Source organism: Trifolium pratense, linkage group LG7 (assembly GCF_020283565.1).
Source record: "Trifolium pratense cultivar HEN17-A07 linkage group LG7, ARS_RC_1.1, whole genome shotgun sequence".
Lineage (NCBI taxonomy): Eukaryota > Viridiplantae > Streptophyta > Magnoliopsida > Fabales > Fabaceae > Trifolium > Trifolium pratense.
Genome location: NC_060065.1, coordinates 22929909 through 22947791, shown reverse-complemented (window position 1 = coordinate 22947791; position 17883 = coordinate 22929909). Strand labels below are relative to the sequence as shown.

At 34.2% G+C, this 17883-nt stretch overlaps 3 protein-coding genes and 1 long non-coding RNA gene across 12 annotated transcripts; 3 read left to right on the top strand and 1 right to left on the bottom strand.

The window, feature by feature from the left end:
- Window positions 1-856: 856 nt before the first annotated feature.
- LOC123895569 (putative pentatricopeptide repeat-containing protein At3g49142) lies at window positions 857-7604 on the bottom strand. Of its 9 annotated transcripts, none has more exons than XM_045946006.1 (6): window positions 4546-7604; window positions 4013-4299; window positions 2694-2831; window positions 2001-2363; window positions 1765-1868; window positions 857-1657 (listed from the first exon to the last, which is right to left on the bottom strand). In XM_045946006.1, exon 1 carries the CDS (start codon window positions 6684-6686, stop codon window positions 4680-4682), a length of 2007 nt encoding a protein of 668 aa, XP_045801962.1. In that variant the 5' UTR covers window positions 6687-7604; the 3' UTR covers window positions 857-1657; window positions 1765-1868; window positions 2001-2363; window positions 2694-2831; window positions 4013-4299; window positions 4546-4679. The 9 variants fall into 9 exon arrangements, with proteins under 9 accessions (XP_045801962.1, XP_045801960.1, XP_045801956.1 ...); XM_045946004.1 differs by having other exon boundaries at window positions 857-1430; window positions 4546-7368; XM_045946000.1 differs by having other exon boundaries at window positions 4013-4272; window positions 4546-7368.
- LOC123895571 (cytochrome P450 89A2-like) lies at window positions 950-2462 on the top strand. Its single transcript, XM_045946008.1, has one exon. It carries the CDS (start codon window positions 953-955, stop codon window positions 2450-2452), a length of 1500 nt encoding a protein of 499 aa, XP_045801964.1. The 5' UTR covers window positions 950-952; the 3' UTR covers window positions 2453-2462.
- A 1914-nt stretch (window positions 7605-9518) lies between the features above and the next one.
- LOC123896079 lies at window positions 9519-11846 on the top strand. Its single transcript, XM_045946521.1, has 2 exons — window positions 9519-10892; window positions 11235-11846. Exons 1-2 carry the CDS (start codon window positions 9519-9521, stop codon window positions 11844-11846), a joined length of 1986 nt encoding a protein of 661 aa, XP_045802477.1.
- A 463-nt stretch (window positions 11847-12309) lies between these two features.
- LOC123895586 lies at window positions 12310-14329 on the top strand. Its single transcript, XR_006804414.1, has 3 exons — window positions 12310-12419; window positions 12544-12613; window positions 13943-14329. It is a non-coding gene; the product is annotated as an uncharacterized LOC123895586 (long non-coding RNA).
- Window positions 14330-17883: the final 3554 nt, after the last annotated feature.

Here is a 17883-nt window from a genome sequence, read left to right as displayed (position 1 = left end):
CCACCCCCAAATCAACAACAACCCCTGAACGTCATTATATTGCTTCGTAGTTAGTTTAAAACTAAAATCATGCCAAAACCATTTTTGTTGTGGAATGGTTTCACATTAGATGTACTTTATCATGCCAAATCCATTTTTACTGTGAAATGGTTTCAGAGGGTTGTAATCCAATATCATTTTGTTGTGGAATGGTTTTGTGTGTTATTTATACATGGTGCATAAGGAATTCGCTTATGCACCGTAAACTTATTATATATTCATCAATAACTAAATTTTATTGTTTGTATCAATAATTTGGATGACATAATAGTTTAGAGACTTTTTAGTTGGTTCTAATATAATCTTTTATTTTGATTGGAAAAATAAAGCACCCCACATATTAGATAGATTTTATGAAATGAGTCTGTAAGCAAATGAATATTCCTAGTTCTTTTTTAGTAATAGGATATATTTAAGTTGAAGAGAGAGTGTCCGAAAAACTCGCAGTTGTACTTCTATGATGTTTGTTATTTTGCCTACATATAACAAAAATTAAAGAGAGGTCATTCAAAACAAAAAGGTTGAAGAGAGAGATCAATTGCCATTTATTTTATGAGAAGTTACCATTTTCTTTTGGTCATTAGATAGATAGATAGATAGATTAGTTACCATTTTTACTATCCAATCACTTATTAAATATTTCACGGCTCCTTTAGTCAATGAAGATAAAATGGTATTTTTTTTTTTTACGAAAAGGATAGATAAGTGATAACCAAGAAAATAGGCTGTCTAGAGGGGCGGTCTAGAGGATCCATATATGGCAGTAAATATATCGTATGAATTTGTTAAACATAAGTTTAGTTGGCTCACGGAAAACTAATCAACGCATCATATTGATTACCAAGGTAAAGAGATATATAAATACACGGTGACAAGCATTATTCTCACAATGCAATACAAATGAAACTAACATATGGAGACACCATGGTTAATAGTCCTTGTTTTTTTGTGTCTTTTAATGCTTATTGTTAAAAGAATAAGATCCATCCAATCCATTCAACTCCCTCCCGGACCCCTCCATTTTCCTATCATTTCCGACATACTATGGCTACGAAAACCATTCCCAAAACTCAAGCCAATTATTCGCAACCTCCATGCCAAACATGGCCCAATCATCTCATTCCACTTTTGGTCTAATCCCCATGTTTCCATATCTGATCGTTTCCTCGCCCACGAGGCCTTAATCCAAAACGGTGCGATATTCGCTGACCGCCCCAAAACGCTTGCTCTAAACAAATCACTCAACATTGCCTCCTCTTGTTATGGCCCCACATGGCGTGTTCTCCGCAATAATCTCACCACTACAATGCTTCACCCATCGCGGTTCAGTTCCTTCTCTAACACCCGCAAATGTGTCATGGAAGCACTAGTGAAGCAATTAAAATCTGAAGCTGCATCAAATTATTCTATTAAGTTGATCAATCACATTCATCATGCAATTTTTTGCTTACTAGTTTTTATGTGTTTCGGTGAAAAAGTTGACAACGAGAAAATTGAAGTCATTAAGCACGTCCAACGCCTTTGGATTATAAGCTCCGGAAAATTTGGTGTGCTAAATTATTTTCCAAAAGCAATCTCTCAGATGTTGTTCCGAAAGCGTTGGAATGAGTATTTGAATCTTCAAAAGGATCAAAAGGATATATTTATTGAACTAATAAGAGCGAGAGAAAAGGAAAATAATGAAAATGGCATTGATGATGAAAGTTTCATTTGTTATGTTGATACCTTGTTGAATATACAATTGCCTGAGGAAAAACGGAAGCTTGATGACAATGAACTTGCTGCGCTCTGTTCAGAGTTTCTAACTGCAGGAACTGATACAACTTCATCTGCATTGGAATGGATTATGGCAAATTTGGTGAAATATGGACATGTACAACAGAGGATAGTGGAGGAAATTGGAGAAGTTATTGGTGATAGAGAGGAAAGAGATGTAAAAGAGGAAGATTTGGAGAAGTTACCTTATCTTAAGGCTGTGATTTTGGAAGGGTTAAGGCGCCACCCTCCTTCTCACTACTTAATTCCACATGCAGTGACTGAGGATGTGATTTTTAATGGTTACTTGGTGCCTAAAAACGGGACAGTTAATTTTATGGTGGCAGAGGTTGGATGGGATCCAACAGCTTGGGAGGACCCTATGGCGTTCAAGCCAGAGAGGTTTGAGGAAAGTAGTAGCGGATTTGATGTTACTAGTCAAACTGAGATCAAGATGATGCCATTTGGAGCAGGGAGAAGGATTTGTCCTGCTTATAACTTGGCAATGCTTCATTTGGAATATTTTGTGGCAAATTTGGTTTGGAACTTTGAATGGAAAACTTTATCACCTGAAAGTAATGTTGATTTGTCAGAAAAACAAGAATTTACTATGGTGATGAAACATCCATTGGAAGCTCAAATATCTCCTAGGAACTAGGTTCATTTCTAAAGTGTCTAATATAATATTGTTCAAGTCCTTTAATGTAAATAAATAAATCTATTAAAAATTAATAGTTGCCTACACTAGTTGTCGGTCTCAACTTATTTCTTGTTCAGTTTACAAAAGTTCCGTCTACCCCACTATCCTAGTAAAGGAGTTTAGCATTTCATAAATCTGGTCTAGCTATAAAATTGTAAATGCCAAAACAGTAGAAGATGATTAAAAAGGATTTCCAAACCTCATCATAACAGTGTTCCTCTCAGATGAAATGTGTTTCAAACATGGACCTTTCTTGATGTGTACCATTCTTTGTTCAATCTACTCTTTATTTGATGCATCGGTAAAACATTCATCAAGCATGCCAGACATAAGGATCCTGTAATAAACAGCTAATACATTCATACAACAAGTAGAAATATTGTGTAACATAAACACGACATAGGCTCTGTTTGGTAACACAAATAAGCTAGCTTATAGCTTATTATATGAGCTTATAAGCTTGTTTCAAAAAATTAGAGGTGTTTGGTAACAAGCTTTTTGTACTAGCTTATAGCTTTTTTTCAGATGCTATTTCAAGTAGCATTTGAGCTTATAGCTTATAGCTTTTTACACTTTATTCCAATTTTACCCTTTAATTTAATAACTACCCACTCTAAAAAAATAAACTACCCACTATCAATTATGTAATTTTATATTTAATAACCACTTTAAAAGCTAATTTTACCAAACACTTTAATTTCAATAAGCTAGCTTTTCAGCTATCAGCTATAAGCTAGCTTTTCAGCTATCAGCTAGCTTATCAGCTAGCTTATAGCTTATTTTTACCAAACAGACCCATAGAAATTTAAAGAATAGTTAATCTTGAAAAATTACGTTAACAAAAAAGAGACCAGAAAAAAAATGGTACTATTGATTATATGGGATCATCCCCTAAAACAGTCACAACCCATGTCAAAGAAATTATTGAGACTAACAAAGCTGTTGCAAATATCAAGGCTGGATTTGTTTTTAACAGCAGAAGTAGTTTGAGAGATTAAAAAATATAGCTAAGAAACAATGGATTGAAATAATTATATGATCCAACTCAAATGATAACACGCAGAAAGAAAAAGAGAAGCATTACATAGAATTATCTTCTGGGATAGATGTTGAAGCTACTCAAATATTTACCTTCATCATAGCCTCTCATTGATTAAGTGAAGGTAATTCAGAGTTTAATATTCAAGATGGTACTTTGTTTTCATTTTTTATGTCACTAATAGTGAGTAAGTACATCGCCATTATTTGGTCAGTTTAATTAAGGGAAGTATCTCCTTCCATTCACGTTATTAACTACGCTCAACCGCCCCACAGGAAGCAGAAAACCTTACTACTGTTCTCCACCTAACTCCAAGAAAAATACAGTTATGTCCCTTCCTTTTCCGTCGATTATATATAGTCAAGTTAATTTTATCCACGTTAATCAGGACAACAATTACTACATGAGATTCTATGATAGTGCAGTAGAAGATTGATCAATAGTCAAGACTCAAGCAAGTGATGACTAGCCCTAATTACCTTTGCAGAAGGATATTACTTTGACTGTCTTTCCTCAACATATATGATCATTCTAACATCTGCTGCTCGTATCCCTCAACATTTGTTCATCATTAAACACATGCTGTGTTAATTTGTGCTAAAAATCAAACACATTGATGTGCTTAATCACTCCATGTTCCATTCCATGTGACCTCTTCTAACCCGCCAATCTTTTTAGGTATTAATTTCGGCATCACATCCTACCAGACATTTCCACCTCTCCATTTGAATTGATCATGCTTGGTCAAAAGAGTGGAAAGTGAAGTCTGATCCTTAGCAAAATTTGTTTTGAGTTTTAATGTGAAGGTATGAAGATGTAATGACTTATCATCAATAAACAAAACAATCAAGAGCCAGACCATCAATATATGCTTATAAACACACACAAATCATTTGTTTCATCATAATACTAAGTAATGCAAATTAAGAATTTCAGTGCTCAAAAAATAAATTCACAATATGCTAATGTTTTATTCTCACTTCAAAGGAAATTGTCAAAAGAAGTCCCATACCTAAGCTCCAATAGCAGTCATCAGGCTTGACAGCACCATAACTTATAATAAATATGCACAACCAAACTCCGCTCAAAATTGCAAAATTCTAGTGTTCATAGCGGGGAGTTCCGGTTAAATTTTCATCGGAACCCTCACCAATAATCACCACAAGAGCATACACCATCCTTAAAATGGTGAAATCTATTAGTATCTCTAACAACAATTTCGCGTTCAACTATTTTGGAGATTAACTTTGCAGCAATATGGCAGTCTCCACAAACACGAAGGTTTTTGGTAATTCTGATTTGAGACTCTTGTGTATTCAAAAGGGCAAATACAATAGCTAACTTTTCACTATGAACAGCTAGATGGCATTCCTTATCCTCCTCCTCCACATCATGAAGTGCTGAATCGGTCTCTGGTACATATCCTAACTCTTTCATCTTCCCCACCAGCACAGCTAGCTCTTCATATATCTCCTTTGACTGCGGATGAAATGTGTCGCCCGCAAGAAATGTATGAACCTGATTGTTTAGCTCAACATTGCTGATGCCGGGAGTTTTCCGAATTTTTCTTCTCTTCATTACTGATCGAATTTCAGTTACTTCTTTCCATCTACCAGCCTTTGCATAAATATTAGATAACAACACGTAATAACCAGATTGCTCAGGAGCCAATTGAAGCAGGCTGTCAGCTGCTAAAAGTCCAATATCCATGTTTGAATACACCCTGCAAGCGCTAAGAAGTGTCCCCCAAACTCTTTCATTAGGCTCAATTGGCATTTCTTTGATAAAATTATAGGCCTCGTCTACACATCCAGCACGTCCTAATAGATCAACCATACAAGCAAAGTGTTCGATTCTTGGTGTTATTCTATAATCATTGGTCATCTGTTTGAAGTAAATCTTCCCTTCATCCAGTAACCCTGAATGACTGCAAGCCGAGAGAATTGCAACGAATGCGATAGAATCTGGAATTTGACCTGAATTTAGCATTTCTGTGAAGAGTGCGACAGCATTACAGCCTTTCCCGGTCATACCATAAGCAGATATCAACGAAGTCCAAGATGCAACATCACGGAACTTCATTCTGTCGAAAACCCTTTTTGCATCTTCTAAACATCCACACCTAGCATACATATCTATCAAAGAATTCTCCAATAGCAAATTTGGACGTAAATTCCTCCTCTCAAGGTATTCATGAATCCTCCTTCCTAACAACAATGCTGAAAGATCTCCGCATGCTGGAAGAACACTGGCACATGTGATTGCATCCGGTTCTACTCCACTTTTCTCCATTTGCAAATACAAATCCACGGCTTTCGTAGGCATGGAGTTTTTCAGATAAACTCTTATCATCACATTCCACGAAATCAAATTCTTCCACTCCAAATTCACAAAAATCTTCTCAACACACAAAACATTCTCCGACAAAGTATTGGCTACAGCTGGCATGAGACTAGCCATGGTACCTCCGTCTGGTTTTTGTCCCAAATCCTCCATTTCCCTACAAATCTCCAACGCATCATCAAACCGCTTATTTTGTGCATACCCCGCAACCATGGAATTCCACGAAACAACATCCCTGCACAACATCTCATCAAACACACGCCGCGCCTCAACCAAGCAACCACATTTCCCATACATAGCAATAAGACCATTCCCAACAAACAAATTCAAATCCATTCGAACCTTCAACAAATCTCCATGAATCTGCAACCCAAAACTCAAATTTTCTGAACAAGAGCAAGCCTTAAGAACACAAGGATACGTATAATTATCAGGTCTAAACCCTCCATTAACCATATCCCTAAAAACAAACAAAGCATCATTGTACAAATAATTATTGACATAGCTTCTAATCATAACATTGTAGAAAACAATATTTCTCTCAAACATTTCATCAAACACCTTGCGTGTCAACCCAGGTTCTCCACAAGCAGCATATGCCCTCATGAGTTTGATCCCTAGAGATGGATTTTGATGTGAATTGAGGTAAAAAATCTTGGTATGGAAATTTTTCAAGGTTTTGATATCTGGGTTTTGGTCTAGTGCTTTGGAGAGAAGTTCCAAAGCAAGAATTGGGTTTTTTGATTTGTGGAATGAAGAAACCAATGCTTGTAATTCGGAAATGTTGCGAGGCATTTTATAGAATGACATAGAACGGAGAGGAGGAGTGTATGGTTCATACGGCCACCGACAAGCTCTCGCATGCGTAGGCGTTGTTAGCTGAAACTGTTGTTGGTAGTCTCAATTTGATCACTTATCCTTTATATATTAAAACAAAATACTCAAAACTGCACCATAATCCCGCCTAATTATCTTCCACTTCTTTCTTCTGATAAAAAAAAATAAAAAAATTGCATGCTTAATTTTCACTAATCCACCAGCCGCCCAAAGTAATAATACACTACTTCCAATACCTCTGTCCTTTCGGTTTTCTTTTTTCCTTTTTTCCTTTTTTCCTTTTTTTCCAAATTCCATAAAAATCTTTCTTCTTAATTACTCCTACACACATTATACCTATTCGATATTCTCATTCCTTTTTTCAATTCCAACAAATTCAAACCTATAAACCATTCAGATTCATTCAATTTTTTCGTCATCACACTACCCATTACCCAATTCCCATGTCTGCTCTGTTTCTTTTAGTTTGTCTCCCACAATTTTTCTCTTCCTCATGCATATATGTTTTTAATCATTGCAGTTGGGGTTTGTTCTTCATCCCCTTGATTTTTCTCTTCTGTTTTTTCCTTTCTAATTAGTCTTTTGGATCTTATTTTTTCTTGAATAAAGTATACATTTTGATTTTGAGATTCTACTTCCCATTTGCAAACTGCCATTATTGGAAAAATAATTTTAACTATGTGATTATGATATTTGGCAAGTTGAGTTGTGTGAGCTTTAAACGGTATAACAACTATGGTGGTGTGTAAAGTTGGGTCGATTCATGTCCTCCTTCATCAAGTGATTTGTACATTCTCCTTATTGCAGATTTGGACGTAATTTTTGTGAGACTCTTCACTTTAAATTTTTGGGTATTGGGTTGAAGTCCAACAGTTTCTTCCTCCTTTTGTTACTTTGGTATGTGATCAACCTGATATGTATAACAGAGTAAATCTAATATATTTGGTAGTTGCTTTTTTCTTTTGTTTCCAACTAGTACTTCTACCCGTGCGATGCACGGGCAAATTATATAGAGATTGTATTTTATTAGAAATATATGTAAAAACAATCACAGAAATTAGAAATTTATTAATTTGAAAATACATTTCATTTTTAAAATAGTTTAGAATTAATAGTTTTTTTTTTCGACAAAAGAATTAATAATTTTTATCTTACATTAAAATGAAGATTAAATTATATGTAAGAATAATATTTGGCGAAGGGTTTAAATAGTATGTTAGAGGTCGTAGGTTCGATCCTCAACTTCGTTCTAAACAAAAAAAAAAGTTATCAAAGGTTGTAACTAACAATAATCAGTTGGAATTGTGAAGATCATAATCATATAGTTTATGGAAAAAATTGAAAACATGTTCTCTTAAATGATTAGTTTTGAAGAAAACTTATTAAATATTTGACTCCAGTCAAATAATTTATTTGTTGACATTTGTGCTAGGCCATATTTATTCAACATTTGTTGACATTTTTCCACTTTGATGCTGAGCCAGGACTAGTGTTGTTTTGTAAGGCCGAGTTAGAGTACCCATTGTACTCGCTTTTTTGTTGAATAAATTCTTTTGAATATAAAAAATTAAATTAAATTTTCTTGTTTAGTTTTAATTTTCTTATACGTACTATCAACTTGAAGTGAAACATGACTTGCCGTTAGCTGGTTTGGTTGATAATTTGAAGCGTGTTTATCAAGCTTTCTCTAAAACTGTGTTTATGTGACATACTCAGTTTATTTGAAAAAATTGTATTTCAGGAAGAACAACCTTGAATGTGGAGAGTTTTAGCTGCTATCACAATATCTACAATTTTGAAGATCAACATCCGATCAAGGCAACATGACAAGTGATTGATATCATCATTGAGTAGTAAAGGCTCAACTCAAGATGAGGATATAATCCAAGACACAAGTGATGCAATCCAAAGCTTAGGAGGTCCTATGAAAAGGGTTTGTGCAAGAAGAATCAATGATGTCTTAGTTCACTTCATGATCAAATCCATAGAAGGTCCGGCCCAAGTTGATGAAGGCTTGGCCCAAATTGAAGAAAAAGAACCAAAGTTGAAGATTATCATCCAAGCATGGATAGTGGAAAATAAAGAGCTCCTCCACTAAGCATATGAAAGTGGTGCACCAAGAAATAAAAGAGCACCACTATCTCTTCTTTATTTTGCACTTTCCTTGTAATAAATCAGCCCCACTATCATGATAGTTAGTGGTTGAAATCCTTTTGCTTTCTTAGGAGTTATTTTTTTGCTTATTACATCATCATAAGTCTTTCCTATATAAAGGAGGCATGTAACTCTTGCCAAATCAATGAATTTTGTTAAGTTTTACACATTGTGTAATTGAGAGCATTTGCTCTTAGGTTCTGGATTGGACCAAAATTGATCTTATCAAGGAATCCTTTTCTTGTGGTGATCTTCATCCATAGGCTTATCATTCTCTCTTGGATTAGAAAGAGTGTGGCGCCCCTTCTACTTATTTCATTTCTTCTATTTTCCTTTACTTTGTTTCAATTTAGTTCCTAAAAGTGTTTGTGTCAAATTATATCCTAATTTTCATCAAATGGTGTCCATCAAGTGGTATCAGAGCAAGTTCCAAAAAAAAAAAAGGGGGGTAAATTGTGGTAAAGTGTCTTTATTCTTGTTTTTCATTATTATTTGTGTTCCAAATATCATTATAAAAAAAAGAAAAAAAAAAGAAATTGCTACTCTTTGTGTGTTCTTGCCACACTCTAAAATTTTCTTTGTCTCCTTTGTTATTCATTTTCTCCTTTGATTTAGAGTTTTTTTTTCTGTTGTTATAAATATTTCACAACCATGTCTAGTCCACCTTCACCTAGAACAGCAGCTATGGCTATTCAAATGAGAGCCATGCGTGACCATTTTGAGAGAAGGTTAAGAGAACAAGGTGAACAATTCCAACAAAAATTTGATGAGTTAGAAAGGAGGTCTAATGATGGTAGTGGTGATGAGGAGGAAAGAAGGCGTAGGAGGAGACAAGGGAGGGATCCTTTGAGGGGCATAAAAATTAAAGTTCCAACTTTTGTTGGGAAGAGTGATCCGGAGGCGTATCTAGAATGGGAGGCTAAAATTGAGCAAATTTTTAATTGTCACAATTATTCTGATGTTGAAAAAGTGCAGGTTGCTTCCATTGAGTTCAAGGAGTATGCTTTAGTGTGGTGGGATAAATTGATCAAAGATAGAAGGAGGTATGATGAACGACCAATTGATACTTGGGAAGAGATGAAGAGAATCATGAGGAGAAGGTTTGTTCCTTCCTATTATCATAGGGATTTACACAACAAATTGCAAAGACTCACTCAAGGTTCTAAAAGTGTTGAAGAATATTTCAAGGAGATGGAAGTTGCCAAAATTAGAGCTAATGTGGAGGAGGACAATGAAGCAACCATGGCTAGGTTTCTTCATGGTCTAAATCGTGACATTAGTGACATAGTGGAACTTCATCACTATGTTGAAATGGATGAATTGGTACACCAATCTATCAAAGTGGAACAACAACTCAAAAGAAAGAGCCAAGCAAGGAGAAGTTCCACCAATTTCAATTCTCCAAATTTGAAAGACAAGGAGAGTGCTTCATCTTCATCATCTACGGAGCCCATAGTTGAAAACAAAGGTAAAGTTATTGCACCTTCTCAAAGTGTTTCAACTAAAAAAAAGGTTACATGTTTCAAGTGTCAAGGCAAAGGGCATATTGCATCTGAATGTCCAACAAAGAGAACTATGCTTATGGAGGAAAATGAAGAAGAGGAGGAAGGTAATAAGGATGTTGAAGAGAATGATGAAGAAGAAGAAGAAATACCTAGTGGAGAGTTACTCATGGTGAGGAGGATGTTGTGGAACTTGGTCAAAGAAGAAGACACCACTCAAAGAGAAAACCTTTTTCACACAAGATGCCTAGTCCAAAAAAAGGTATGTTCTTTAATTATTGATGGTGGGAGTTGTACCAATGTTGCTAGTACTCGTTTAGTGTCGAAACTTAATTTAGAAACAAAACCTCACCCTAAGCCATATAAACTTCAATGGCTTAATGAAAGTGTTGAAATGGTTGTTAATAGACAAGTTGAGGTTTGTTTTACAATTGGGAAATATGAGGATGTTGTGTTGTGTGATGTAGTACCTATGGAGGCTAGTCATTTGTTGTTAGGAAGACCTTGGCAATTTGACAAGAAGGTTAGTCATGAAGGGTATTCCAACAAATACTCTTTTGTGCATCATGGCCAAAAGATTGTTCTTGTACCATTGAGTCCTAATGAAGTGAAAGAAGATCAAAGGAAAATGAGAGAAAAAAATGAGCAAGAAAAAGAAAAGAATGAAAAAGATAAAGAAAAGAAAAAGAGTGACAAAAGAAATAATGATGAAATGAAAGAGAATTTGATTGCAAAAAAAGGAGAGATTGGAAATGCAATTGTTTCAAAACAGCACCTATATTTGCTATTTTGCAAAAATGTGGAGCTGCTAGCTAACACTCCTAACCCACAAAAGTTTCCAAGTTGTGTTGAAACTCATTTGCAGGAATTTGAAGACATGTTTCCAAAGGAGGTACCAAGTGATTTACCACCTATAATAGGAATTGAGCATCACAATGACCTCAATCTAAGACCATCCATGTCAACCCGGCCAACTTACCGAATCAATCAACCACAAACTAAAGAATCACAAAAACAAGTGGCTGAATTTGTGAGAAAATTGCATGAGCAAGTGAAAATGAAAAATGGAGAGAAAATTGAAATTTATGCAAAAAAGGCTAACAAAGTATGGATGGTGGTTGTTTTTGATCCCGGGAATTGGATTCGAGTACAAATGAAAAAGGAATTATTGAAATCACAAAAGAAGTCCAAACTTAAGGGTGAAGAATTGTTCAATTCGAGGTCGAATTCTCTTCAAGAAGGAGGGAATGATGAGGATATAATCCAAGACACAAGTGATGCAATCCAAAGCTTAGGAGGTCCTATGAAAAGGGCTTGTGCAAGAAGAATCAATGATGTCTTAGTTCACTTCATGATCAAATCCATAGAAGGTCCGGCCCAAGTTGATGAAGGCTTGGCCCAAATTGAAGAAAAAGAACCAAAGTTGAAGATTATCATCCAAGCATGGATAGTGGAAAATAAAGAGCTCCTCCACTAAGCATATGAAAGTGGTGCACCAAGAAATAAAAGAGCACCACTATCTCTTCTTTATTTTGCACTTTCCTTGTAATAAATCAGCCCCACTATCATGATAGTTAGTGGTTGAAATCCTTTTGCTTTCTTAGGAGTTATTTTTTTGCTTATTACATCATCATAAGCCTTTCCTATATAAAGGAGGCATGTAACTCTTGCCAAATCAATGAATTTTGTTAAGTTTTACACATTGTGTAATTGAGAGCATTTGCTCTTAGGTTCTGGATTGGACCAAAATTGATCTTATCAAGGAATCCTTTTCTTGTGGTGATCTTCATCCATAGGCTTATCATTCTCTCTTGGATTAGAAAGAGTGTGGCGCCCCTTCTACTTATTCCATTTCTTCTATTTTCCTTTACTTTGTTTCAATTTAGTTCCTAAAAGTGTTTGTGTCAAATTCTATCCTAATTTTCATCAAATGGTGTCCATCAACTCACGTCATGAAATCAAAGAAGTTCCAGCTCTTGCACCAACTTTTGAACAATTCTCATGTTATGTCTATTGGGTTATCATCACCATCGTTGCAATTATTACTCAGGTTAAATGCCTCACTCTTGACTCATGAGCTTTATTGTTATTATTATTGTTGAGACCTTGTACATAATTAATTTAGCTACATTAATACAATTAACAGTCACTAATAATTTTCATTTTACTTTCAGGGATCCAATTTATGAGAAGCCGTTCGGAACTTGAATGGTACCACGATTCAAACTAATGGTGTAAAGAAGTGTAAATAACTCTCTGAAAACTTTATGTTCACTCAATGTCATGGATACTATGCTAATTAAACTATCAAAATGTTGCATGATAAAAATTTATCTTCAGAAAGAGTAGCTAGCAAAACATGTATATCATAAATATTGAACTAATGTGCATACTAAAAGTAGAGAATTATATAGATCCAGAGAAACTTGTACGATGTGGGATGTAGTACTCTTCACGCATAGACTAAAGTACATATTAGTAGGTGGGAAGAGCATATGGGTTTAATTGACGTGTGGCAGAGTGTATTTACTTAACAATATAACAATTGTCTATTTTTTGTGTTTTTTTATCAGCATACTTACCTACATGCAGGGACGGAGCCACATACAAGCATGTGGGGGCTCATGCCTGCACAAAGTTTGGAGAATTTTTTTTACTATACATAGCATATGTTAACATTTGATTAGGCCCACATCTCTCTCTCATCCAATAGAAACTTGGTATTAGTTCAAAAGTTTCATTTACTTTGACTACACTCACCACAAACCACACTCACTCACTCTTTCTTTCTCACTAAAAACAAACACGCCCCACTCCCTCTTTTTCATTCATCATCTGAACAGAAGAAAGAAACAAATCAACCAACCCAATTTTCATTATTTTCTAATCTTCTACCTTTATTCTTCTCTCTTCTTGTTGTTGGTGCTGCTGTAGATTTTTCAACATGGTTTTACGGTTGTTGTTGTTGGTTTTTTTTAGTTTTGTGTACTGTATTAGCCTTTCCTAAATTTTATTTTCTCTCAATTTCTTTGGTATTATTGCATATTAAATGTGGTATTTTTATTTTATTTCTACCAATAAGCAATAGAAATTATATTCAAAATATAGTCAAGTCCAGAGCAATCATCAACTACTAATCATTATACATTTGATGAATATAAAAATATAAAATTGCGTACATCTCTGAAAAAAAATTCTTGCAATTCGATTTAGAAAAGCTTCCTAATGATCCTGGGTTATGGCAAAGAATATGACAATCGTAGAGAACAATTAAGATGTATATTTATACTCTAAAAAAATATATTCATTCTAAAAAATAAGTGGATGTATATGTGTATGTCAACAAATTTCTATGTATATTCTATGTAAAATGCTAGAAATTTATATATATGATGCCCCCAGTATCCAAAATTTCTGGCTCCGTCACTGCCTACATGATATTGCTCTCCATGTATATATTGCTTAAAACCACCCTATTTTTTCTTAGCTATACTCATATATGTTTCTAGCTCGTGCTTTATTTTTCTAATCCTATTTATTTTTCAAAACAATTTTTTTCTATTTTCTTTGTAGTAATTGATGATTGGTTATTTGAAATGATGTTTGTAAAGTTGGCACCGTTTGCAAGTAACCAAGATGAATATAGAGACCAATTCAGTTTTGTAGACTGTTTATAGTGTTATGGTTTCAGAACTTGTGGTTGCTGGAATATAAAGAGTTTGTTTTGTTGAGAGCTGTATTTTGAAGATATACTACTAGAGCTTGGTATTGCCGAGAGCTGCAGCTACTTGTTGGTAGAGCGGTCCATTATTCTGAACCCTGGTCTATGCTTTTGAATATTTGAGTTGCAAATTTTGTTTTTAGAGCAACAAGAGCATTGTGTAATACTATTGTATATGTAGATATGTAATTTTTAAGTATTTGATCATGTAGTTTCTATGTTTTCGAATATTATAAAATCATAATAAAATTCTATGGATATTTGATTTATAAGCTATCTGCAATTTCTTAATTTAAAAGAAAAAATAAAAATGTGAAAAAAATGGCTTATGAAGGCATGTTTTGTAATGATTTTTTGTTTATTTTAAAATGTAGCAAATAACAACGCTTGTTGCAGAAAGCGCTTTATAATACTATCCTATATCAGCACTTATGTTGTTTAAGCATAGTCTAAATGTAATATAAGACAACCCTTATAAGTAGAAAGCGCCGTCTAAATGCATCATAAGATAGCGCTTATGAGTAGAAAGTGTTGTCTATTGGTGGCGTATAATAGTTCTTACAACAAAAGGCGATGTCTAAATGTAACATAAGACATCACTTATAATTAGAAAGCGTTGTCTATTGGTGGCATATAATAGCGCTTACGACAAAAGGCGCTGTCTAAAGGTAACATTAGACAACACTTTTACTTGATTATTAAGCGTTGATCATAGTGTTATTTTGTGCGATGTGTTCATCTTCTTGCATTATAGACCGAATTATGATCATCTGAAAATAATCATAAGTGTGTCCCATATACAAACATGTAGGACTATGCACACCTCTTACAAAGAGAAGGCTTCCAATGGTAGCACCAACACTTCAAAGAAATGCAACCAAGCTGATACTTCTACAACGCCCCATGATAATTCATAGTATGCATTTTAATGCCTCATCAACTAGAATGCCAAATATATAGACTATCATTCACTTATCAAATAAGCATGATTTCCTTTGGTAAATGTCATTATCCATCCATTTCCCAAATAATGTTAGCCCGAACAATTACACTCTCTGCCGAAAAGAGAGAATAGCGGAGAAGAGCGACAAATAGAAATTGATCAACAAAGAAGAGCGGTCGCGACGATTGTTTTATGGTGGAGGGAGAACATCGTTGGTGAGGTTCGATGGTAGATTTTAGGGTGGATTAGGGCTATATCAATCCGGACTGTGAACTGAACCATTAGAAACTAGTGAATATATTAGCAACTCTAACCACGTCAAAAACCAATGAAAACAATATACATGGTTTTAAAAATCACTCCAAACATAGATCATAGATAGTGAGAATGATGATGAATGCTCGTAGATAGTTAGAATACTAAAATAAATAGTTGAGTAAATATAAATCGCATTTCTTTGGTGAAAAAAAAAGCTTGAAATTATGAGCATTTTCACCGGTCTTCAAAAATTATATCAAAACAAGTAAATTAGTTACTCTATTATGTCATTCCATACATAAATAAAACATTACTTGGTGGCTCTTATTTTGGTATCACCTCAATTTCATTAAAAATGAAGAACAAAGTGGATATGTCACAACACCAATCTTCAAAGAAACCAGACAAAAATTTTCCTTGTTAAAGATGCAAAAGCAGGACACAAACAACATTCACGTAATGCTTAGAATTATATACCATAACAAGTTATAGAGAAACTAAACAGAAAATTGAGGCCTCAATAATTGTAGGAAATTACTAACCATCGTGATTTAAAGAATTAAAGATATTGTCAGCTTGATTAGAAAGCGAAAATTTCCCCTCATAGTCATTATAAGCATTGACACTAACTAACGATTAACAAATCTACCAACACATGTTTAAACCAAACATCAAATGTAAACATAAAAATAATCAGTGAGGACAACCAATAATTATTGAAGTATGTTTAACCGATATAATCTGGAAATCAGTAAGTACAATTGCCCTAAACTGAAAATTTAATTTGAGAAATTGAAAAAATTGAAAGGAAACGGGAAATTGAAGGTTATTGTAAATAAGAAGAATATGAAATTGAAGATGAAATTAACTAACTCACCTTTTAAAATAAGAAGAGAAGGCGGCGAGGCAGCTAAACACAGGTGGTGAGAGAGAGAAGTCGACGGCAAGTGAAGAGAAGGTTGTGCTCTCAGCCTCTCACCTGCGTGTGTTGTTGTTTGGTGAAGAAAGAGAAAGGGAAAAAAAGTTAAAAGAAAAAATGGAGAAAGAAGAAAAATAAGTCACATGTGTGCCAGTTTGGTATAAAAAATAAAAATAAAATAGAAATAGAGGTACAAAGCAATTGTATAGTATTAATGTTGTATTTTTGTTATGGATTTGTGTATACATAACATTTCTGATTTATTTATCCCCACTTTGCCACCATATTTGCCATTGTCAGACACATAAAATTGATCCTCACTTTTGCCACAATTCTCATTCTTGGCTCTTTCAATAGCAACAACCCCATCGCTCTCAATTACCTCAGGTTGAAACACATGATTTAAATTGGAGTTGCAGAAGAAGTTGTGACCTTGTGTTGAACACCATGTTTTCTGCTCTTGTGCCCATATATAGCATTGCTTCAGGAATATCAATTTCATCACCTTCATCTTCATATCGTTGTCGTCATTAAAATAATTATTCAATACATCGGAATAAACCATATAAAAACCCTTACCGGAATCAGAATAACTGGGAATCAGTGTTTGCGAATAAAAAAAGACGGGGTCAGAGACAACGTAATTAGAGTAGGAATTTAGATTGGAGAAGAGGATTCAAGAATGATGGGAGCCATACCAAGCGTGTTCCTTTGGATTGGAGAATGGATAGGACCTCGTAAGCGTGTTGTAGATTTTGTCATATCCCCTTTTCTAAGTATTTTATTATAATTATGTGGCTTTTTTTAATTTTAAAAATTACACAAATGACATCTTATTCAGCTGAGTGAGTTGCCACCTAAGCGTTGATTTGGTCAAAATTCAGATTTTGCAAAAGGGGTTAAAGTTAGAGAGCTAAAACTACTATACTATTTTTATAGTTATGGGGCTAAAATTGCAAGTTTGTGAAAGTTATGAGGCCAAAAATGCAATCTAGCCTTTAACATATAAGTAAGTTGTGAAGTGTCTAGAATATTGTAGCGTTGATGACACTTCAATATAGTCATATTTAAATTTATAGAATTATACAATTTATCGTTTTATGCTATTAACATGGATACTGTGAGTTTGTTCACAAATTTTTTTTTTGTTCTTAGCGAGATTTTGAATTTGTATTGCATCGAGGCAAATGTTTCCACTATTTGAATTCTTCAATTTATGTTTTTCATACTACAAATGAAAACAATTCTGTAAATCAATTCATAATTTCTTTGGGGTGGGATGGGTAGCTCAGCTGGTTAAGCTAGTTGAGCTAATTAGGGTTAAGGAGCAGGAGGTTCAGGGTTAAAGTCCTAGCAAAGTAGAAAAAAATTAACATAACATTGTAATACTAACAACTAACATTGCTTATCAAAAAAATAAAAATTCATGATTTCTCTTTTCCATACAACATTAATTACATTTCTTAATATGATTAAAAATGTCAAAACAACTTATATTGTGGTACGGAGAGAATAGTTGTTAAGTTTGGTGCTTCCGCTGAAATTTTGTTTGTAATTGGGTGTTGACACCTAATTTTATCGGGGCAATTTTTATTTTTTTTCAATTATGTATAGTATAAAAAATAATAACATAAGAATAATGGGGTCGACATATTTAATCATTTATTTATTCA